At 58.3% G+C, this 24430-nt stretch overlaps 1 protein-coding gene across 1 annotated transcript in view; it reads right to left on the reverse strand.

The window, feature by feature from the left end:
• Nucleotides 1-348: 348 nt before the first annotated feature.
• The window catches only part of BESB_016100 (uncharacterized protein), a gene marked incomplete at both ends in the record, with an annotated part of 35746 nt that continues 11664 nt past the window's right edge, over nucleotides 349-24430 (reverse strand). The window contains 19 exons of the mRNA XM_029360325.1: nucleotides 349-745; nucleotides 1412-1554; nucleotides 1844-1989; nucleotides 2621-2755; nucleotides 3277-3333; nucleotides 3952-5206; nucleotides 5716-5916; nucleotides 6318-6395; nucleotides 6862-6972; nucleotides 7260-11316; nucleotides 11729-12363; nucleotides 12512-13045; nucleotides 13637-13866; nucleotides 14314-14462; nucleotides 14771-15257; nucleotides 15700-16381; nucleotides 16754-23098; nucleotides 23483-24112; nucleotides 24294-24388. Of these exons, the coding sequence (XP_029216301.1) occupies nucleotides 349-745; nucleotides 1412-1554; nucleotides 1844-1989; nucleotides 2621-2755; nucleotides 3277-3333; nucleotides 3952-5206; nucleotides 5716-5916; nucleotides 6318-6395; nucleotides 6862-6972; nucleotides 7260-11316; nucleotides 11729-12363; nucleotides 12512-13045; nucleotides 13637-13866; nucleotides 14314-14462; nucleotides 14771-15257; nucleotides 15700-16381; nucleotides 16754-23098; nucleotides 23483-24112; nucleotides 24294-24388 (16367 nt within the window). The remainder of the gene's footprint in view (nucleotides 746-1411; nucleotides 1555-1843; nucleotides 1990-2620; nucleotides 2756-3276; nucleotides 3334-3951; nucleotides 5207-5715; nucleotides 5917-6317; nucleotides 6396-6861; nucleotides 6973-7259; nucleotides 11317-11728; nucleotides 12364-12511; nucleotides 13046-13636; nucleotides 13867-14313; nucleotides 14463-14770; nucleotides 15258-15699; nucleotides 16382-16753; nucleotides 23099-23482; nucleotides 24113-24293; nucleotides 24389-24430) is intronic.

The raw sequence follows: 24430 nt of genomic DNA on the forward strand, positions 1-24430 counted from the left end.
CCGTCATATTTCCTTGCTCTGCCGTCTGACAGAGGATGCCTTCCAAAAGACGGTGATAGACTTGCGTACAGACACTTTCGAACGCAGGACAAAGTGACGCTCACCAAAAAACGTGTGGAACACTCCGTTCAGTTCCGGTTCAACAGTAACCCGAAGACAAACTGGCCTTCACGCAGGTGGAGAGGCATGATAGCAGCTCGCATGAGCGCACCGCCATACCCAACAAGATGTTTCAAACATACCACCCAAATCAGATTCTGAGCTTGCCATCCACTGAAACACCACATGCTGCCGCAGAACCCCCCAGTGTTCGCGCTAGCGTCTCCTGCCTACATGGCGAATCACTTTTTACCTCAGTAATGCCTCACGCACGAGAGTATCCATCTGACGTTGTACCTCGACAGAAGAGCACCATATGTACTTCTGCCTTGACGCGCGATCCTTATCACTTTCCGGCATGTCAAGCGACTGGCGATCGCTTGACTGAGGCGATTGCGACCGGTTCTTCCTGCTTCGGATGACCAGCAGAATCCCTGCGCGGCGCCCCTGATCAGAATTACGAGGTCTGATACTGCAGCGGTGCACAGAGGCGAGCAAGTATAAAGGAAAAAGAAGAACGAGCTGTGTCTGTCCACCTGATGAGCCTGCGCCGGCCAACCGGAACTGGAGAAGGTGCGTGTCCGTGACGACCACCAACGTCCGGAAGGGAATGTCATAAACGAACGAGAGGAACGGGACCGTCGACCTGGGAACATGGATTAGTAAACAGGGCAAACAGCAGAACAATCCAGATATTGCGCATTGCCATCTGGGAGCTCCAGTCTGACAGAGCATTCCTCCTAGATAGAACTTACACATTGTTGTTGCTGAGTAGACCGAGCCATTCAACGCATTCCCAATGCATCATATCCGGCTCCGAATGTAAACGCGTTTGCACCAAACATACGCTAGCGAACATCCCCGTCAGCACGACTGTCCCCATTATCGTAGGATTGCGCAACACAGGCAATTTACGAAACCCCCGCGGGAGGGTAGGAGCGTAGCGACCTCGCACCCATGTGTATTGCTAGTCGAACATATAAAACGCTCGACGCATAGTGAATTTTCATGCATACAAAACGGTTCCGGCTAGTCGTCACCTCTGCTGAACGCTACATGGGAGTTGCTCAAACATTCATAAGTCTACCTCCAGCCGTAGTGTGGAATACCATCCATCTGCGCAGCTGGGAAGTACCTCACTTCAGTTTGGAAACAGGCGCACGTGCTCCAGTACGGCGTATGAAGCGCCTAAACTAAGGATCTCCAGGGATCGAGTAAGAGCCTGTCTTTTTTAGAGGCAAAAATAACACGCTGATATTGCACCGAGACAGACACGTGCATGGATACGCATAACTGCGTGCGGCCCACGTACCAGCAGACACCGTCGACGTCGTTGAGAGCCTCCTTTATTCTGGCAGCCCCTTCGTCATAAGGCACCAAGAGCCTTTCCTCTCCCAAGAGCAGCCGGGGCAGCCGACGCCGCGTGCGCCTGGCAGGATCTACTTCCGAAACCTCCTGGGTTGCAGCCACATAAACCCAGAATTGGGGGTGTTCCTCGATATTACTGACATCACACTGTCTCGCGTAATTTCTTCTGAGATCCAACGTATATATGCACAGCATCGCGCTCCTGAGGACTCTAGCGCCTCAGAGTCCTCGCTACATTCGCGACTGAAACAACCGGTGCAGCTGGCACGTGCCAGGTACTTCCCCACGAATTTGATTGCCCGGACAGTAAACGCTACGATGATGTGCAGAGGAAATGTCTCACTTCGTCTGAGTGCTGCCACTTGGGATTACATACCTTGATGGCCTCAGCTGTCTTCTGTGCAAAATCCAGCACACCCGTCAAGGGCTTGACGACCAAACCAAGAAGACCTTTGCCCGCACCTTTCAGTAGCCCCTCGACGCCTTCTTCGTTAGCACCTTTCATAGGTTCCTCAATAAGACCTGGGGTATACATCAGCCAGTTACATCGCAGCTTCATCGCATGCATCGCCTCTCCATGGTACCCGCCATCAGCTGCCTATCCACTACGCCACACCCACACTTGCTGTGTAATACAGAGAGGGCCAGCCTTCGACGCTGCGGCGAGAGCAATGACCACACTGTCGGTGAAACACAACTGTTTCCACACTTCTTCGGCAAATGTGATCCGACAAGATTATCTGGCTGGAGAAAGAAGAGATGGTCTGGTATGGGAGAATGCGCAAAGCGCCGTCGACGTGCTCCGCAGCAGCACACGTAGAGTCAGAGTCGCAGAAAAGAACACTGCCGAAGCTCTCTTCAACGAGCAGATGGCAGATGTGCGCCCCCCACTACGGAAGAAGGGAAAGCAGGCGTCATGGTTAGCTGTGAACAAACGCCTCTCCATCCCCATACACCGGAGAAACCGCCAAACGCGACGCGCGTGGCACAGTGGCTGCGCTGATGGGCACGAAAGCCATGACTTCCTAGCCCTACAAAGCTTCCGGAACGCAATGTAAACCGCATACGTCTCAGAACACAAAACGCACCAACAGACACTGCGCATCGCGTTGTCTTTTACTGCTACTCGAGGAGTCTGCTACTCGAGGAGTACCTGTGATTCCTCCCAGAACAGCCTTGCCGAAGGCTTCTGCACCAAACGTTATTCCCTCCTGGACGTCCTTAGGACGCTGTCGACGCTGCTGCTGCTGTCGGCGGTTGACATAGGCGTCGTCCAGAGTCAGGGCCCCTATAAACACCCGCACATGACCACCATATTATACACGAGCAGTGACGACAAGATCCCGCCACTGCGCTCTCGTCTACCGTTCATGTTCCAGGATCATGAACAGCTCATAACTGCCAGATCCGGCAATTCGCCCGGATAGAAACACACGAGGACATAACCATTCACGAAAACGTACCATTTTTGGGACAGACTGCAATCCATGATCTAGGACCAATCAATGAACAAAATCACGTGGTCTGTCGTCATTTTTACTGCGTCTGAATAAGCGGACCGCAGAAAGGGGTGCTGCCCGACGATCGATGACGTCATATGGAAGCTCTGAAACTCTCAGCAGCATTACAAACATCACATGCGCTTCTTTTTTCTGCTCGCATGACCACTCGCCCGTGTAGAGTCGTTCCCAGGCCTATACAATACCGTCTGCTGCAGTCGCAGATTGAGACGTCCGCTAACCCACCCAAAAATTGAGCAAACAAATGGCAGAAGGAAGAATCACACAGAGAGCCTATATAGACACTTACCAAGGGAGTCGGACGCGACACCAGCCATACGTGATAGCCCTCCAAAGAAACCATAGCCTGCACGGGGACACACACAACCCGCAGAAAAACACACTGCGCTACAGCCTGCTTCTACGATTGGTCGTGCCATTGCCACCGCCCAGCTGGCAGAGCTGGCAGAGGTGAGAACATTGCTACCTCTTCGAACACAGGGGAGCCAGAATATTTGCGCGCGCATTTACCGCAGTCCGCCTACCTTTGCGCGGCTATACAAACAAGCATATCACGTGCCTACTAGGCCCTTGTCGCACTGGATAAGCTACGAGGTAGAAAAGATGGATGAGACAGTAGGTGAAAGATTCATTGTTGCTATAGAGTGCGAATAACGAATTATGTACCGTGGTTACGATTGTGGCAACTGAGGAACGTCCCCGTGATCCACTCGCAGCGTATGATCTCATGCTCTGCATTTCACCGACAGGCCGGTTCCACGCACACCCTACGCCTGACTACCATGACGCACCCGTGATACCGAATGACCCAGGGCAACTAATGCTTACACGCCCGGTAAGCCAATATGTGATGCATCGCGAGACGAAATAAGCCATTTGCTGGTAAAGCGCCACAGTTGGCGTGGGAGGACAGGCGGCTGACTCGGCTAGCTTCCACATCATCATCGAAATCTCGTCCTTTTACCTGTGTGTCGGATGAAGCTGGTCGCTCCCTTGTAGACCCCTTCGAGGACGTCGTCGCCTCTCTCCGCAGCATGAAGGGGATGAAGCGCGAGGTCATACACGCCTTCGCGCATGTGAGCCAGCGAACGAGCAGGATTCCCTAGTATGTCAATGGACGCGACGAAATGGGAAAGCTGCCACAGCAGCTGCTGCCGGTAGGCTTGCGAGATGCGCTGGACCAGTTCCCCGAGAGGAATGCATATATGACTTCTGCCCGATACCACCCTTTCTGAGTCAGGAATGGAGGAAGCCGAAGCAGGGTCAGGCAGGATGAAAGGGCTGAAGCCGAGAGAGGCGTCTTCTATTGAAGACAGGGAAAGGAGTGCGCGGAAAAACCAATGGCGATGTGATAGAGACGAGAGAGGGTTGACACCCGTGCGGAAGGAGAAAGAAGCGAGAATTTGTTCGATGACCAGTTGCTTGATACAGAAGCGGCGTACTGGTGTTCGTTGTAGAGAAAGAGATGCGGGCGGGAGCCGAGGAAGGAACACCAGGCCGCCCTCAAGACCGTCACAACTTGACGTGGAAAGAACGGAGTGGGAATCACGAGCAGACATCTCCGCAGATTCAGATGTTCCTCGGCCCGTCGCCTCCAACGAACTGCTCCCAACGCATCCAGCAGCACTGAGAGAGGGGCTGTCGCGTCCCGGGACTCGACCAATGTCTGTCACTGCTCGCTGACCGCAGATCTTCCATCCGCACGCAGCTTCAGGTAGGAAATGCATAGAAAGAGACCTCGCTCGATCACTAACTTCGGTGCCCCTGGGTCCACAACCTGCTCCGCCACGTTGCCTGGCCCCTGGTCCAGTAGGGCGTTCCGAGGAACCCGTGCCAGCACAAATACTGGACATATCCGGTTCTCTGCCTGTCTGCACTTGCAACGCCGTGGTGCTCTCGCATTGCGTTTTCGGCGCTGTAGAGCCAACGTGCTCGCCCTCATGCGATGATGACTTGCCGATGAAAAGATTGACGGGCTTCTCTCCTAAAGATCGCCGAGTTCCCAGTCTCCGGCGTGCTGCGGAAAACCCTTCGCTGTCCTGGCCAGCTGCGGGCCTACGTGAAGAGTCTCGACGTGGTCTGACGGTTTTGGCTTCAGGGTCCCCAAACAAACGAGGTGACTGAGACGAGCCAAAAGGAACCGTGGCAGCACGTTGCAGCGCACGGAAGGCCTTCTGAAAAGCTTCGAGAAAATCGAGATCGAGCCGGACAGACAGAGGCTGGCACACACACAGACGGCACACACCATTCAACGCACAGCCGCATGGGAACGTGGGAGGAAACGCCTACGCCTATGTTCGATGACCTGCTAAAACATGGAAGCAACACGAATCATATCCTTACTGGCCCATCAGGAGTAACTATCGTCTCTGTACAGATGATCCGCTATCCACCATTTGCAGTACCTCAAAAAGAATAGCCTCCTCACTTGACTGCGCATCCGCACCCTAGCCCGCACCGGCGCCTGCGCCTTCCAAGAAAGAGTTTCTCGTGCTGTTTGCCCACAGCAGTTAGTTGCCTACCCCGTGCCTCAACACGAGCACATGCACCTATATGGAGAAGCTGTGGTAGTCGCGAAGTGGAACCGGCAGACGTGAGGGAAATCAGTTGTGCCACAAATGGCATCTTCAACAAGCGACGTTCGTGTGAATACCAGGGAGGATATTGAAGAAGTGATCCTATCGACACATGCACCTATCCCTCCACGGAGTACTACGCTTGGCCTCACCACGACGGAGAGCGTAAGGTTGTCTACGTAGACAACTTCTTCGACGCTACTTCTGCCCTCGATGCCACGCGGCAGGCTTCTCTTGAGAATGAACTCGCAGACGGGCTTTGACACACAGTATACCGCGCTCCCGGAGCCTCGGCTGACCCCCCTCCACAGATCTGTTCGGCCCGATGCAATGCTGAGGGGTGCCGCTGCCTCCTGAGACACACACAAACACACGTTTCCGGGAAGCAAGAGGGACACGGTGATGCACCGTCTGAACATCACAGTGGACGTTCTTCGTACAGACTACTCTGAAAGGCTCTGGCCCGCCAGGATATCATTAGCGGACGTCTGGCTCCGCTGCGTGGAGAGACGCACTCCAGTCAGACTGTCATTCACACCAACTGTCGAACTTGCCGTCTGACATAATCAACGTCAAACATACCGAATGGAAGGCGTCGACATCACGCGTACTGACAAGACAGGGAAACACCAGCTATAGGAGGGACGTGGTGCCAAAACAGGGACGCATCTAGAGCCAAGATCACGAAACAAATGCGCGGAGGAGGAACGAAGAATGAATCGGAGTGCCTCAAAAACTGGGGGGGTTCGCTCACCGGAAGAGGAGGAGCGGCGGGCGGCAAAGCTCTTTGCAGCAGAACCGGATACAGCGCATGCGTCCGCATATTGTCCACCTACGGAATACACAACACCGCGCTGCATGAGATTTTGTTGAATATTTCAGCCTTATTCGTTTCTAAAGCCTGCACTTTCTTGCTCTTGATATGCTTCAGCACGAGGCAATCAACTACGACAGTGCCACGGGAGGAGAGACATACCATAACAAAGGTCTGCTTTACGGAGACTTTCCAGAACAATTCAGACAGCAACGCTTGACATACTAACCTCCACGTCCCAGCACCACAGCCGACGGGCCTGACCCTGCAGCTGCATCCTAAGACGGACTTCCCTCCCTTCTGGTTGAGTGCCTACGCCTTGGTCCTAATACTAGGCTCTGTACGGTACGGCGAACTATAAATCGAGCATTTCTGTCCTTCGTAGCTGTTGCCCAGTGTCACAGGGAGGCACAGCGCCTTTGAAAACGTCACCACGACAGGACAAAACAATACCGCCCGCGACATGTACGCCGCTTGCTGTTACCTGAATGTCCTGAACAGCGGCGGCCACAACCTGGTGTTTGTCACTTGAGGCCAAAAGAAGGGAAAAGTAGTCGACGGAGAAGAGCATCAGCTCGTCGGGTACGCGGGATAGCTGCAGACAGACAACAACATGCCCACACGAGACCCTTGAACGTGTTTCTGGAGCACATACAGAGACTTATATGCTGGAACGAGTCGTTTGTTTTTGCAGACAAGGCCACAGGAAAGGAGCCGACATCTACAGGGACGCAGTGCCATGCAGTTTCTGGGCTGACATGGGTCCGACGGCAGACTTTTGCGATTTATTGCAGCGCGATGGGACGAAACCACGGGGGTTTCCTGCTGACACAGACCCAGCGCAGCCGCCGCACGGGAGGATCAGACTCTCTCGCACTTTACCTGATTTGTCAGCGGGTTGTTTTGCTCTGTCTCGGCGACGACGGAAATGAGCAACTGAGGAATACATACGCGAATCTCGGTCACAGGCGGATCTGGTGTAGGAGGCGCCGGCAACGGCGGAGGAGGCAGCTGCAAAAGGATGCTCGTTTCTTCGGCGAGTTGCTTCGCTTGAAGACGATTGAACCTCTCTGTTGATGAAGAACTGCCTGACGAGAAGGAACCTCGACGACTTATAGAGCGCCGTTCGCCCAATTCCTCCGTCGGCGCCCGTCCCGACGCAGAGTCATTCTTGCGTGCGTCTCGAAGTTGCGACGCGTGTGGCTCTGCAGCAGAGCCACCGGCATCGTCTCGACCGTCCTGCGAGAATGCCGCTCTTCGTATTGCATCCATCCCATGCTCAGAGCGTCTCGCAAGTAGAGCTTCGTGCTCTTGCTGCTGCCGAATCATCTGGCGCTCTTCGTCGCCGTCACAGAGGTAGAAGAGGAAAGGAAGCTGCTCGTAGGAGGCCTGCTCACTTCTCATTTGGCTGGCGCGTCTGCTCGCCAGCACACTTCCGTCGTCCAGCGCTGACCCGGTGCGAACCACGGTACTCCCACCGGTGCCCCACAGACTGCTCAATACGTCACCTGCAGCTGCTGGTGCCGCTCCACTCGGCTTGCGGGCGCGAGTACTTCGGTCTGCGCTTCTTTGAAACGCATAGAGGAAGGGAGACAAGAACGGCGGAACATAGATGCAGTCTTCGCCACCTTCCGCCCAGGACGGAATGGTGCTGCGCCCGTCACGCTTGCTGCATCTGCGTGTACGAGTGGCACGACACCTGTAGCCTTCTTCCCACGATTCCTCCTCCCCTTCTTTCGCGGATGTGCCTGCCCGACCCCAGTATGCGGTAGATCCGAAGTGCCTGGAGGCCGATGGAGAGTTTTCATCGCCTGAAGACGCACGTCTCCTATAGGGATTCCGACCCTGACTGCTCGGTGAACGGCGTCGCAGCATGACAGCAGTCGCGCCCTCCTCATCAGAAGTGTCTAAAATAAGGGAGCTACGGCCGCCACGTTGCCATACACGGTCCTCGACAAGGGGATTTTGAAGGACACCGAAGAGCCCGCGCCTGTACGCGGCTCGCTCCGCGTGCTGCTGCCGCAGGTGACGCAGTTTGCAGGCCAACAGCAACGGAACAGACGTCAGAGCCGGTGTGGAGCTACGCGTTTGCAGCTCCATTCGTGTCAATCGCTTTGAAAAATACGGAGGGGCATAGAGGTAGCGATGGACGGGCACGTCTGGCGTATCGTCGGCTGTGCAGTTGCCTGTCTCTTCCCTTCCACCATCCCCCCCGTCTTGCTGGCCGCGAGCCCGCAACGCCGCCGCTGCCGTCTGCCGAGACGCAGAAGATGCGCCGGCACCGGCAAGAGAGTAGCTATAGCAACCGTCGTCGGAAGCACCTGGTAGGCGACCTAGTCCCACGCCAGCCCTCGACGAAGGCAGCGGCACGATGTCGGCACCCCTTCCGTGTTGTTCCTCCGTACTACGCCTGCCTTCTTCCGTCCACACAAAGGGAGACAGGTACGAAAGGATGCCGCCGGCGACGCTGCTCTCTGCCGCGGCACTTCCGCCTGGATTCCCCTGAGAATCTGAGCCGGACGAAAGACTGCCCGACATAAGCGCCGAAGCAGCGGGAGGCGCTGGCGTGCTCGCCGGAGCACTGCTATCTACCCACGAGAACCAGCCCCTGCCGAAGGTATCTGCAGCCACCTGAGAAAGGCCCGACGCAGCCGCAGCGGCCACAGAGAGCGCCGCCTGCTGTGCCGGCGCTTCCCGCTTGGCGAGAGAGAGGTTTTCATCCGCGTGAGGTTGCGAATGCTGAGGAGGCGTCTTTTTCGGGGAGAGCCTGCCTTGACGGCTGCGCCCTGGTGACAGGTGCCCAGGATCCACGCGAGGGCTGGCATTCTGGCCCGCTCCGGATGCGCCTGCATGGTCGGAAGCACGCGACATTGAAGTGGGCGGGGAAGGCTGATACTGCGAGAGAGCGATGACCGCCGTTGGCGTCTCCTTCAGAACCTCAAAAACAATCCATTCCGACGGAGGAAGAGAGGGGATACGGAGAAGCTGGCGCTGTGAATCCGAACTTGCGACCGGAATGCAAACCAGGAAGGGCGGCACACACGCTGTGGGGGACAGTGCGCCAGAAGAGGCAGCGAGGGACTGCAAGGACAGCGGCGCAGGAGGCTGCTCGGCCTGCGTTCGTTCCGTGTCTATTTCGGTGTCAGTAAGAAATCGCTCTGCCACTGCCGTCGGCTCGTTAGGCGCATCTCCACATGCCGCCTTGAGGGCAACAGGAATTCCAGCTATTTCGACCGAGCGATTTCGACGGCAATCGTCCCAAGCCATGAGCACCTCCTCGTCAGGTTTCACAAGGACAGGAAGGGGGCCGAGGAAGTACGGCGCGACACTCGCTGCTGCACAGGCGCACCAACTGCGGCCGCCAGTATTCGCGTCATCAGTGCTCTGGCTGACCGGAACACCGCCCGAGCCTCTCAAACTCTTCTGGCCTGCCCCATGACTGCACTCCTCCTCTGGAACATCAGTCTGCGCATCTTCGTCGCGTCCCTGTCTCAGGCCCTCCGGGGCCAAAACGTCGTGTCTCCCCTCTGCTTGTTGCTTCAAGCCGTGCGTAAGGAGAAACTCCATCAGTCCCGTGACGCGTTCCTGTCCGACATTTTTCGAGACGTACGCCTTTGAGTCACTATGGCGGAGGCGCGGCCACAGCGCCGCCGGCTGCGAATCGCTCTGCGCGCCTCCAGAGAAAACCGAATGCGCGCCCTTGACCAGCGTCTGAAGCGCCCCGGAATCTGCAACAGGACCGTGAGAGGAAAGTCGTGTACCGCCTTCCGTATGCCCAGGAGCGAAGGAGGCGCACTTGAGCTCGCCCCCTTCTGCGTCGACCTCATCCTCGGATCCGCCGCTCGCGCCACTCAAGTCACCTCCCGTATACGCCGCATCACCGCTGCTTTCAGTTGCAGGTTGCGCGTCATCCGGGTTCGCATGCACGCACTGGCGAACCATCAACGACCAGCGCGACTGGTTCCGGACGCTGACACTCTCCGCGTATCCCCACCCCTCGTCGCGAAGCACAACGACCTTGCCCCCTGCGGGTCCGTCGCGCACCTCCACGCGGAGCAGACTACTACCAGTCTCGGCGACCTTCTTCCGCTGGCCTTTCCCGCCGCTTTCTGCTGCACAACCGCGAACTGAGTACGCGCCTGCCCCTGCCGAGGGACCAGACTCCGGGCCACGGGGCGCAGATCCCGAGGGCGACTTTTGACCAGTCGCCGTCGCCGCGGCTTGCCCTTGAGCTGTGTCCGCGTGCCGCGACTGGTCGCAGGCGGCGGCGGTGTGCCTGGCCGCCCCGAATGAGCGGGGCTGCTCGCTAGACGTGCCCGACCCGTGATGGTGGTGGTGACTGAGATAACGGTGCCGACGCGTATCTGCCACCTGGGGGACGGAGCGAGTTGGTACGTCGGTACGCATGAGCCGTCGGACCTCCGAAACTCTCTGCAGAAAAGGAGAGAGTCGCGCGGAACGCGCACCGCCTCTCTCGGTTCCGTCACCCGAAGCAACCTGTGTGACGGCAGCCGACGACTTTGTCGGCGCACAGTGCACGCCTTCCCGCGACGCACGCGGAACCGTGAGAGAACTCGAGGAAGCTGACCCCGTCTTCAGCAGCAGCAGTGTCCCTCTGCTCGCGCACGCGCAGAAGGCCGAGAGTTCGCCCGAAAAACGGCACTGGGGCACCGGCGGCACGCGAACTGGCCCGTCTTCAGACCGCACACCGACGGGACAACAGCCTGACCAGCGCGACCAGCAGCGGTTCGCCGCCTTGAACGCAGAGCGCGCCACTGGCTGCTGGGTCTCCACCTGGGAATCGCCCTTCAGCTCATCCGCCCCCGCGTCGCTGCTTGTCGACGGGAGCGAAGAGCACGCCACATAAGGCACCTTTGCACGGTTCGAACGGAACGAAGGTACGCGGTCGCAGGCGACGGCCGCTGCACACTGAAGAGTCCTGAAGGCGTGGCAACATTGACACGAAATGGAGAGGCCAGACGAGAAGTGCACGGTTGGAGAATAGCAGCAGCCACACGTTTCCGAACAGGCACTAGGATCACTACCACCGATGTAGTCTACCTGACAAACTCCCCTCAGGAACCGACAGCGACACACAGTTATTCTTCATTCGTACCCAGCCGCGAACCCCCCTGGCAGAGGATGGAAGAGGCCGCGAGATCCACACAGAGCCTATATGCCATCTATCCGTGCTCCAGTTGGTCCTCGTTGAAACTCCCCACCGACAAACAAGACAGGCAATGATCATTTTTTCTTCGCCTCTGAAGACCGCATATACACACACTACACCGGTGAAGGCAGCGCGTGGCAAGAGACCGTCCATTGGATGCTCACTGCTGCGCGAATCTTACCGAGCAACTTGAATGAATTTTGTGCCTCGGGCACTGCTCCAGAAGAACGGTTTTTGATCCTTCGGCTCTATATAAATTGCCCCCTCTGCCATCATCTGTGCCGTCTCCTCCACTTCTACCAAGTCCTTGAGCACCCAAGCACTGCCTTTGGTCGCTTCCTTTGTGTCGGCACCTCTTGCGGGGGCGCTGGCGTCAACTGCCGCTCCTGCTTCGCTGCCGTCATCCTGTGTTTGTCCCGAAGCAGAAGACCCTGCAGCTCTCGGATGGCTAGCGCCCGCATCCCCGCTCAGAGACGGTGTCGCGGCACGGGCTAGACAGCGACATCGTCGACTGCTCCCCTTGGTACGGCAAACGAGGCAGCGCGACTGCCGAATACAAATCGGAAATGATGTTGCGTTGACGACGAGGTAAAACGGCATTACCAGAAGAAGCTGGACGGGACGCAGTAGCGGCAACGGCGCACTGCAGAGCCGCACGGCAACATCGAGAGCCGGCAAACGTGGAGGCGGCAACGCAGGAGACCCCCCAGACATGGGGGGAAGAACAGGCAAACAACAATCTGGAGGAATTGGGCGACGAAGATTGAGAAAGGGCGAGGCACCGATCTGGGGCAGATGAATGAAAAAGGATTCTGCCTGTAAGTCGAAAGACAAACACAAATGATGATAGAAGGAAATAGAGAACAGATCAAAGGAGGGCGATGCTCCCAAGCTCGCTCCCGCGGTAAGCGTGTCGCTCTTTCTGGTTCCACAAGACGATTCCAGCTTAGCACTGCCTACTTACTTTGTAATCCAACGCGTAGACTCCAGCGCGCTCACGCCCCTCGTAGTCCACACAGAGGTCGGCCGCCTCACCGGCGACTCTCCGGAGAGCCTGCCTCAGCTGCGTGGGTTCGCTCTTCACGTCAGTCCCCGGCGCGACTCGTTTCGACTGCACCTCCGCGGAACCTGTGGAGGTCGCGTGGCGCTCCGCCGCCTGCACAGCCGCGACAGCAGCGGCAGCCGCTGCAGACGCTGCGCTGACAGCGGCGCTCGAAACAGCGGCTGCAGCAGAGGCCCACACGCTTTCGTCCTCCACCAGAGCACTGTCTGTCACGTAGTAGTATTCTGCGTCCCTGGATCTGGGGCCTTGGCGATGTGCTTCAGCCAGGGCAGCACTATGAGAGCGCATGAATGCCGCGGCACCCTTCAGGAAGGACACAATCCACGTTGGTGTGTGCAGAAGAAGCGAAGGCGGTGCCCCCGGAGTACGCGAGTGTTGGAAGAATAGCAGGAGGCGCAGCGACTGTCGAGGGTCTCGCGGATTCCGACATAGCAGCTGATAATACAAACAGGCAAAAGGCCAGAAAGAAAAAGACTCCACGAGGGGAAAGGCTGTCACCGCAGGCGCAGGACACACCCCTCCAACACCCACATCAACAGAGAAACGCTCCTTTGTCTACCACGCGTCGGCTACCGCGTATTATCCCACGACACGCTCTCGAGACGGCGAGCGGAACGACACGTGGAACGAGGCCACACACCGTGAGGTGTAAGACTGAGGGGAGTCTCACGCGGCGCCCCTTTCTGCACTCCGTCGAACCCATGGACAGGGGCATAAACAAGCCAGAGAGGAGACCGTGGCGACCACCAAGATAGACACGAACGACGAGCGAAAGCGCCCGCCAGCGGCGTGCTCTTCTACTACAGCCTTCGCCACAGAAGGCTTCCCGCTCGCCCTGAACCAAAGGCGCTTGCGTTTAGGTCGTATCGCACTTCTGGCAGCTGCCCTTTCCTCTCGTATGACTCGCTCTGGTGCCTCGTTACCACGGCTGCCAGGAAAGTCTTGTATATTCACTCGCGGTTCGTTTTCTTCTTTGGCTTTTTCGTGACGATTTATTAGACGCCTGTCTTGCCACGGACCGCCTACCTCGACGATGGCTTCCTTCCCACTGTCTTCTGGTCCATCGCGTTCGTCAGCATCGCTGTCGTCCTCTCCACCGATTCCCACGCCACCGTCCACTCCCAGGGTGGCGGCTGTTTCCGCAGGCAGCAGCAGAGACGTCGGTATCGGGTGAACCTGCATCGGCGCAGACCGAAGGATGCGCCCTTCGCTTTCCTCTCTGGAACCCTCCACCGTCACCACGAGATAAATAGGGCCTGCAAGAAAAACGTACATTAAAGGACGTTGGGAGGAAATGGTCCAATTGTGCTACCGTTCTCCGAGCCTCCGCAGGCCTACGCCAGGGGAAATATAATAAGAACCAGTTGCCTGTCCCAACCTCCAGACAACTATTCACAAATTCAAATGATCATTCAGAGAGCTTCAGGTTCAGCGTTGGGATTTAGTTCAGACAGCAGCCCAGCGAGGAGGCACCGCCGCTTTTTGCACAACCGCGCTCTCCACAAGGAAAAAAGAAGCCTTGCTTTCTACTTTCCCTTCTTTTCCTGGTACTGCAAATCGTGCCTTTGTGAGGGTATACAAGAGACACGAGAACAATAACACACAGACACCGAGAGACACACGTCGTCCGTTCTTCTCTCACTCGACACGCATCACGTATGATAGATAGCGGGAAGAAACAATCCCGAGGAACTCCTCTGTACCTGCGAGAGGTAGCTGGTGGAGGTGGACTTGCTGATTGAGCCGCAGTTGGGACTCAAACGCTCGCCGGCGTCTCCCGGGAGACGCTTCGCCTTGCAGAGACTGCCCCAGAGTTTCGGTGCCAAGAGGGTCGAGCGACTCCACTCGACAGCTGCGGGCCAGAGTCCACAGAAAGAACACCGCAGATTGACAGTGCAGAGAGAAAGAACCGTTATTCAGTGTTCTGCGCTGACAGACGGCCGACGCCTAGAGCCCGCCTTCGCCGCCCACTCCATCCGCCATGACTGAGATCGAGGGCATTCCTCTTCCCTGCTCTCAGAACCCGCGTCCTCAGCATTTGGCTGAAGGGTCCGAGCGTGGTCGCCTTGCAGCTTGCCTTTGGCATCTCAGTTTTGGGAAAGCCGTTCTTGCTCTACATCTTCTCTGCCTGCTGCCGCCATTTCCGCAGTCCACACTTACTTGACTTTGAACGGCAACGTAGAGGCGACGGAGACGGGAGGATGAAAGACCAGCTTCAGCTGCACGCATCCGGAATCTTCGTAGACGATGTCCTCGCCCCGGCAGAGCACGCAAAGATTGAAGCTGCCGCAAGCCGGGCCTCGCTGCCCCTCCTCTTTCTGGCCGAGGGCGTCGCCGGACTGCCCCCCCGGGACTGACGTTCGGCCTACGTCGCCTCCGCAACAACACGAACAGCGCAGGAGATCGAGGAAAGGAGCGCAGCGCCCCCCTCCGAGCGCTCCCCTGAGAAAGAGCCCAGTGGCCGTCTGCGACCCGACGCCAGCTGGCAGCTGAGACGAGGAAGCAGCGTGGGAGGCGTGGCTCGGACTCGGCAGTCGACGGGGAGCGACGAGAAGTTGCCAAAGTCGATAGAGGAGCAGACACCGCGACCATGTAAACTGATGCGAGGGCGAGAGAGGTCGGACGCACAGCCGACCAGTGCCGCAAACTGAAAAGCGAAAAAGAACAACCCGCACACCGCTTGGGAGGTGACGTCTTGCAACAACGCACTCGTTGACGCCCATGCAGGTGGTGCAAACTCATGCATGCGCCACTCGTGCAGCGAGTCATACTGGGTGGAACAAGAACACATGCCGCTGCGCCTAGCTTAGCCGCGGGCCTTTCGACATGGATAAGCTACCACAGAAGGGTATGAGGAGATACACGACGCCAGCCCACACTCATTGAACTCGCCTCGGCTGTGCTTTCCGGAAAGGGGCCACACAGAAAAAAACCCTTACGCCCGGTTCAACCTCTTGAAAACGCGTCAGCCGTCGTCATCAACGAACAGTGACGAAACGCTAACGAAGACAAGCTTTACATACTCCCACACACACTCCCAATGATCAGCTCAGACGCCTGCCTCCACTTTCCCATTTTCCTCTCCTTACGGTTCACGGGGACTGCAGCAGAGCCTCCCGGAGGAATGACGAGTAGTCGTGACCCCCGTTGTTTGCCCGGTTCTGCCACATCACCCTGGTTTGTTCGTGGAACAGTCTCGTCGGATCTGGAAATGCTTGAGACGCCTCCAGCGGGCCTGGCTCCGATTTCCCCAGTGCTGGCTGCAGCACCGATCGCGCCCAAGAGCGTCTCCTGCGCCTCAGCCCCGCCCGCGGAGACCTCTTCCTCGGAAGGTGCGACAAGGACTTCCAGCGGCACCAGACATTTGTTGTGAAGCAGAACCTGTGACTGGACAATGAGCCGCTTCCTTCCAGCCTCCGCAACCACACGACAAATGATGAAGGCCTGCTCTCGGAGAAGCGCCAGAGATGAAACCATCAATGACGACGACGCCGACACGGCGCTACACACATCGCTGTGCGACCGCCCTGCCACGACGGAAGGCGTTGTTGCTGACGGTACAGAAAGAGACACTCCACCACCGTCTACAGGAGTAGAACCGGGTGAGAAGGAGGTGTGCAGCAGATCGGTGGAAGACGTTTGACGACTTGTAGCTGCCGGGATGTCATGAACATCCTGTGGATGCCGTGCTTCCACTGCGGACGAGCTCCGGGCGGGCGCGGGAAAAAGCGGCCCGTCGGAGCCTGTCCCACGTGCTAGTACACCGCAATCCTGTTTTGACAGAAATGGAGACGAAAGAAACGCGACCCCACGGTGACAAAAACAGCCTTCACCTACGAAGCCTGTACAGTACTGAATCCATGGCAAACCGTTATGCGTTTAGGGTGGGTTACCAACACGAGACACCGAGCACGGACCGCCAGCTCGACCGGAACAGTTAAAACTGCTACCGCAGCGTTCAATAGTGGCACCCCATTCTCCAACGACGATAGGTAAACTCCACTCCCACATCCAGGGAACGGCTGACACGCTGTGTGCAGATTTAGCGCGTAGTCCGACAAGAGCGGGCACCCGCCCCTCCTCACATTTCTATCCCAGTTATGCATCGTTAGCGAACACGTGCACTTCAATATGAGAACTCACCGGCGTTTGCGGGCTTAGCGTGAACGTCAAGGCCTGCGGATAGACTCCAACCCTGTCGACAGGAACGGGGCGAGTGCCTTGCCAAACGAGATCTTTGACAGCAATCGCAGGCGATTCGCCGTGTCTTGTAAGTCTTCCCGACTTGCGTCCGCCTCCGCTCGGCGTCAGCTCCAGCTTGACGCGATAGCTAGCGGATCTCCCGACTTCAACTTGCAGCTGCCGGAGAGCTTTCTCCTCTGCCACATCCACAGTTACCTTCGCCCAGCTGCCTCGTTCTCGACGCCCACCCTCTGGCAGTCTCCCTCCCTGTCTGCGGTTGCACCCTGCCCCTTCGGGCTTCGCCCTGTCTTCGCCGCCTGTGGTTTGCGCAGTGCCGTGGTTGCCCACGCAGGGCGGAGTTCCATCGCCTGCTCTGCTGCCGGGTCCGCTAGACGCATCGAGGACTGCGCCTCGCCCCTCAGTGGCTCCCGCTGGCGTCGTAGGCTGCTGATTACCGGCTCCCACCTCGGACTGCTGGACGCCGGAACTAGGTGCAGCCACAGCATGTTGGTCCGTTTCCTGCGGTTCAGAGGCCGCGGCGCCACGGAACAGAGGCGCGCCGTCGCCCGCTGCGGGCGCAGGGGCGAGAGCTGGCGGCCGCAGGGGCACGTCGACGTGCAGGACCATGCCTGTCTCGTTCTTTACTACGTACGGAATGAAGAGAAGGTGCCGGCGGGGATCAGCCGGAGACGGTGCGCCTAGGGCGCTGCTGCCGGCGCAAACCGAAGACGCAACCGAGGTCCGGTATGGAGACGAAGAACGAGAGCGCGAATCCGGCGATAACTTGCTGCGGGATGCACGCTCGCGGGCGACGTCACGAACAGAGACTGCAGCGTCGGGCGCTTTGTGCGACGAGTGATTCTCTCGCGGATCGGCATCTCCACGCGGTTCGCCTGTGAGAAATCCATTCTGACGTGCCTCGGGTTTCTCCAGACCTCTTCTGACTGGCACATCCGACTCTGAAATGTACGTTTCTGCCGCCTCACCAGTTCCAGAGCCCTCGCATTCATTCGGTGCGAAAGGCGAGTCAGCGATCGCGGCGTCGGCGAGTGCCACCTCACCGGAGGACGGATCGATAGCTTCCAGAGGCGGCCTCACCTCTTGCGGCTCTACTGAAGGCGACAAGACGCGGGGAAGCGGAACCAGAGGATACAGGAGGTTCTCCTGGTCGGAGTCTCGCTCAGTTGTTGCTGACCCAACAGAGGAAGACATCCAGCCGCCGGTGGATCGAGCATCTGAGTTATCTTCACGAGTGTGCTGCTGCTCCGGATCCGCACCGCCATGCTCAGATTCCTTCCATGGCTTTGAAGGCGCTGCCTCCACGGACAAGCTGCCTGACGTGGACATCGCTGTTGAGTACCCCTCGCGAAGGGAGCCTAGAGACACCTCTTCGGCCTCGGCGGGCTGCGCCGCAGTTCTGCGCGTCGCACTTGTCGCCTTCCCTTTTGATGAATCACAGGAAGGAGCCGCACCGCGAAAAGGGAGAGCGTGGCGCAGGAAGTTAGCGTGCCACTGCGTCAGAGCGGATATGAGAGTACGAAGCAGCACATGCGAGACGTTGATCTCGATCGGAGATGTACACGGCGAAGACACGTAGAGGCCTCTATAACGTTTTTCCGGCAGAGACGGGACGATTTCGTCTTCTAATCCAGATCCCGCTGAGGACGAGTCAAGGGACGACACGTCGGAAAGCTCCGAGTTGGCGTCGGAGTAAGCAGAAGACGACGCTGGTGTGACCTGCTCGCCCGCCCTGCCGGCCGACAGCTCCATTTCGTCGTCTGCATAGCGGACCGACGAGAGTTGCGTGTAGGATCGAGAGAACAAAGAAGACCCATCACTGTCAGACTCTTCCAGAGACGACACGTCGCTTTCCGGACTTAGAGAAGCAGTCAAGGCATTGTAGCTGCTCGGTGAGTGCTCCGCATCCTCACCACCCCACTGGCTGCCTTTTGTGTCACTTGACTCGTCATGTGACCAGCCGTAGCTGAAAGTCGGTTCCCTTTTCAGCGAGCTAGCAGAGGACTTTGTTCCCCCTCCCTCCTGCTCTCCATCACGCTGTCCCTTCGAGGCGACTCCGGGTTCTCGTTGGAGCTCCGCCTCTCCTCCTGGATACGTTCCCGCGTCCGTCAACGTATCCGACTCCGACCTGTAGCGTTCGCTTCCTTTCTTTCTCCGGCTGAGGTAGCGCGAGAGAAGGCGACTCTGCATTTGGACTCCTTCTCCGCCGATCGTCCACTCACCTTCTCCTCCCTCTGTTCCCTCGTTCGACGGGATCAGGTCCACGCCGCTTGCTTCCCTCCTTTCGCGCGCTTCTTCCACAGCTGTTCGGACCCGCGCCGCTTCTTCTTCCAAGACGAGACGCCGGAGCGAGGCTTCACTTGGGTAGAGGCAGGCGAAGACCTCATAGGGGAGGTCCCGACGCACGACGTTCAACGTGAAGTTCTCGATGACCGGCTCAAACGCCACCGCGACAGGATTGAAGCACCACAGAAGAACGGAAAAATCAATGCAGCTTACGCCGCATGTAACTACCTTCTGCCGCCGCGCACGTAACTCCCGATCTCCTTCCCCGTGCCGCAGCCGGCGACCGCGCTCCGCGTGCTTGCCGCGGGTGCCGGTCTCGCCTCCACAAAACGTGTCTAAGGGACCTTCTCCCCACAGCTGGGGCTGTGTGAAGGCGACAGACGTATCACTCGTCGGAGAGGCATGACTCATCTGAGAGCGGAGCCCGTGGAGAGACGCGTCCTTTCTGCTCGATCCCGTCCCCCCGTCCTCGCTGGACGCCTTCCCAAAATCGCTGCCTACAGCCCCTTCAGGCGTCTGCCGAGGGGTGAAGTGAGAGAAGAAAAAACTTGCGCGACCCAGACTATCCGCAGTCCTTCCGCCCGCGGCGTGAAGCTCCGCAGCCTCAGCAGCCGCCGCCGCGGTCCACAGAAGAGCGCCAGCCCGGACTGAGTAGACCCTGTGCCGCAGCGAAGCGGAGGGGACGAAGACTTGCAGCAAGGGGGCGTGGAGAGAGCCAAAACAGTCGTTCAGGAGAGTGAGGCGAAGAGCGGCAACGTGCACCTCGACTTCGCGTTGACCTTCCTCTTCAATTCTCTCGTCCCTCTGCTCCACTCCTTCAGCCTCATCCGCCTGAGCCTGACTCTGTTGCCCAGCGTCAGGCGCGGGTGCGACACCGCGGCCTGCCGAGGCCGGACCGCGTGCCGGCGCGGGAGGAGCATCCACAGACGTCGCACTGGACTTTGCCGCCGCCGGTTCGTTCTGAATCTCCAGCTGCGTGCGCTGAGTGTGAAGGCAGTTCGCAACGAGAAGCAAATCCTGATACGAAATCTCGACGGAGCACGGATACATGCCGATGTGAACACGCTGAAACTGTAGCCGGCACCCGCAGGATGCAGCGCGCGCATGGACAGGACCGGAGATGCGCGAAGATAGCCGCCTCTCGGGGCGACTCCTCCGTTTTGGACCGTGTGCGTAATTGCTGCCGCTGTATTCCTTCATAGAAGCTTCGTCTCTGTCGGAGGAAGTATGTACCCCTGCTGCCGCGTATGCATCCCCGCCACGTCCGAGACTGCATGGTTTGTCGCCGGAGCTCAAGCATCTTGGAGAGCGATGACCTTCGCGTGTATGCATGAGGAAATTCACGTGCATGCCCGTCGAAAGAATTCGAAGGTCGTCACGGCGCGAGCATCGACTACTACCGCTCTGTGGGGCGGGACAGGCGAGTGGGACGACCAGAGGCGATGACGAATCAGGGACTGATGCACGCGACGAAGGCTTCTCGGTGTGCGCTTGCTTCTGCACAGCTGCTTCCTCATCCTCGGGTTCCGAGTTGTACAGAGGTGACAACGCAGCGACAGATACCTGCGCTCCTGATTCATTTGTCGTCCTCCCATCCACGGCTCCGATTCGCTCGCTCGGCTCTTCTTTCCGATGTCGTCCCCCCTGATGCCTCCTCCCGTAAGCTTCCTGTTCATCCAGGGCCGCGAGCGTGGAAGCTCCGCGACAGCAGAAAACCGTCGCATCGCGGACTTTCACGAGCGTGTAGCCGTCTGCGTGCCTCTCTCCGACGCTTGCGTCAACGAGGCCTTTCCTGTCTTTGGCCATCTGCGTTGCTCTCCTGGTCTCGTCGCGCTTCTGATCCCCCTCGATTTCTGCCGCGTCAGTAGCAGCAGCTGCGGCACTCCCAAGGCTGCGAATGCCCGAGGCTGAATGAGTAAGCGAGCCGCCGCGGAGACCAGAAGATAGAGACCTCGCAAAGTAACTGTCTCCACCCGGGCCTCCAGAGGTCTCAGCCTCGCTGCGAAGCCCTGAGCATGTTCCTGACCCGAAAGCACCGCGGCCAGAGCTCAGTTGCCTCTCTCTTTCGACGCTCTCCAAAGCCACAGGCCCTAGAAGGGACGGGGGAGGTGCATCGCCGTTTTTTTTTCGTAGAAACAGCGAGCCTTGCATTGCGACAAGAGCACTCCGGCTATCCTGCGAATCTTGCGGTAATATTAGCGATGCTTTCATCAGCTCGAGCGACACCTCAGCTCGCTTTACAACTTTCAGCGGCGCAGGCAGCTCGCCTACGTGCCCTGCGCGGAGGCCGTCCCCAAGAGTTGATCCACGACGGTGTGCGCGCCCCGAAGCTGAGGCGTGCCGGCGTCCGTCTGCCCTACACGCCTTTCCTCTCCTCTTTCGCTGGTAGCTCTGCAAGCGAGAATCGCACTCTCTTGGACTGCCGGTTGGACAACAAGAACTCGCCAACACTGCGGATGCATCGCGGCCACCGCCTGCGTTGTTGTCGCCCTCGTGGAGCGACTGCTCCACGATGCCGAGGGGCAAAACTCTCAGTCTCGGCGAAATAGGCAAACGCATGTGGTAAACATCTGATGCTGCCGTCTTCAGGCGCCGAAGCTGAGAGGTAAACCGGGGACGAGGCGACACGTCGGCTGGCACTAGTGACAGCGGGAGCCCTTCAAGCGAATCACAAGCCATTTCTTCAGACTCCACAGCCGACGAAGGGCGAGAACCACTAACCGGATCGTCTGCATCTCCCTCCGCGGTCTCTAGGGGCCTGCCCAGCGCCAGAGAGGGAACAGAAGGAGCTCTGCCTCGAGCGGGACAAGCGGCAGTCGCGGCAGGGGTGGCGGCGTCATCAGCACCGCCTGCTGCCCTACGCGCGACGTGCTCTCCTTCACTCGTCGACGGTACGCTCCGTAACAGTTTCGCTGAGCACTCCACAGAGGCGCCCGCGTCTGCTGGGTTTTCGGCTGATGCGGTTTTCTCTAAACTCGCCCTCCGGTCGTTTCCCCTTGCGGCTCCAGCCTCGAGTGACGAAAGACGGCGGACTTGTCGCGGTGGAGGACTGGGCCGCGCGGCTGGAACGGGATGGAAGAAGAAATCGTACGTTTGCATGAACAAAGGAAGGTGAATCATGCACCGTGGATGCGCCACACTGACTGAAATGTTCTGCTGGTTTTCGATAAAAGCCGAAGCACCCCTCGCTCCAGCCGACGCACGGAGACAGACCTCCCTGTCACCACGTCGAATCGATCTGAGCGTCGCGTTTGCGCTCTGATACGTCACCTTTAACTCGGGGCGCCACTCCAGCGCCCTGGAACTCTCCAAACGGCTGGCGCGTGACGCGGACCCCGCTGCCGCCTGCTCACTTGACATCTCTCCTCGCTGGCCTGCAGAGAGCGACACTTTGGCGCCGGAATCACCAAACACACCAGGACGGAACAGCAGCCTTTCTGGCAAGCCACTGAACTCCACAATGCCAGCAGGATGCACAAAATGGACGTGCTCAAGAGCAGCACCCGGATCAGAGGCAAAGGGAGCTTCGGTCGTGAGGTGACTTCTCACTGCCGGCTCAGGTGTAGACCCGTCAGCCACGTCCTTGCAGTCCGTCTTGGAAGCACCAACGGAAGGCGGCTCTTCACCGACGCATGCGCTCGCTGGTCGCCTGTCCTGCGCCGCACTTCGGCTGCCTGCCCGAGGCGCTCCTGCGCTAGCCCCAGGGGCAGACCGTATGAGGAGATCCTGCTGGAACGCAAGCCCCGTCCAACTGTGACGCGCATCCGAGAGAATAACGTTAAAGGGGGGCGCTGAAGAAGGGTGGAACAAGCGAGCCGTGTCCAATCGCACGGCGACGAGTGTAGCTCCGAGCTGCTCGAGACGAAGGTCGGACGAGTGGAGAGAGAAGCACACTTCTTCTGCCATCGACTGCTCCGTCAGCTTGTTCCGCGGCGAACCAGCACACGCTTGAGCACTCAAGACCGGACTACCAGGCGGCAAGGAGACGGAGAGCATCTCAACCTGAAGTGCGGAAAGAAGCAAGGCAGACACAGTGAAAGTCACATCGTTGCACAAGGAGCTGCCAGGAACGGGAACGAGTCCTAAAACTGACGGCCTTCTCTGGGAACTCTGACATTCTACGAAAAACTAACGAGACGCCTAACATGAACAGAGCGTCACTGGGAGCGGAAAGAGGTATGTTCACCAGAAGTGTCGTCAATACTGCCAACACAGTTCTTCGTTGCTGTCAGGACTCGTAGCCTATACTTCTCGGTATTACACCCAATTCCCGTGGAGGTCCTTAGGATCCTGGCGCCGCGTGGAGACACCCTGTCTATTTCTACATGACCTGCGACAGCACTAGCTGCCTCTGCTGTTGAACTGACTGCTCAGACACATCCTTACCGTCATCGTCTTAGCATGGAACACCAAGAAATAGTACGCGCAGCTTTTCGAGGCCTCCTTCGAAGGGGTGGTGTGCCGCCTGATCCTCCAGCTTCTCGTCGGACGTCCTGCGAGGCCGCTGGCGGCTCGCCGCTGTTCTCGTTCTTGCGCTAGCCCGACACCACCCGCCGAATACCGCCGATCCTGGGGAGACAGGGTATGCATCCTGGCGCCTCCTCCGTCTCTCCGCCCGGTGCGAGCCTTTTGGTGGCTGCTGCCGGCCGAGGTCGGCGGCTTTACCAGCTCGACTGTCAGGTTCCGCATGAGCACCTCGAAACGCAGAGAGCATACACCCTCCTCGTCAAGGAGGGACAGCCAGTCAACAGACGTTTGCCGACACTCCGCTTCTGTCTCGTGATCTTCTTCATGCAGGTGCTGGTGAGTTCGAAGGCGTCGCGGCAACTCGCGAGCTGATCCTCCGCGAGTGGAGGACTTCACGAGGACATCGCTGGGAGCGGTGCCTGTCGGGCGTCTTGGAGAGCGCGGGGAGGTTGGAGCGGCCGACTCAGACCCCCCTTGCGTCCGTTGTGACGTGGAAGAGGGTAGGGGCGAGCTCGCAGCAACGACGTCTGGATCACTGTGCAGGATCATCTGCAGGTGTTGGAGAGAAGTGACCACACCACATGCGGGAGTTCACACGGAAGACTCCACAACAGAACACTGAACTAGGCGATCGTCACGCGTCTTCTTCTCGGCAAACCACCGCAACACTTCTAGTGCTGGCCGCAACGCCATAATAAGGGGGGGGGGGGTCGGGGTTCTATTCACTCACCGAATTCACGAGAGCAAGCAGAAGTTGAAAACGGAAGGGAGAAAGGACTAAAGGAACGTCGTCGATCTCGACACGCAGCCACGTCGGGTGAGGCACTGCGAACATGAACAAGCAGCAATCAGCGATCACGTAGTCTG

The sequence above is a fragment of the Besnoitia besnoiti genome, chromosome X (assembly GCF_002563875.1).
Source record: "Besnoitia besnoiti strain Bb-Ger1 chromosome X, whole genome shotgun sequence".
In the NCBI taxonomy this organism is placed as follows: Eukaryota; Apicomplexa; class Conoidasida; order Eucoccidiorida; family Sarcocystidae; genus Besnoitia; species Besnoitia besnoiti.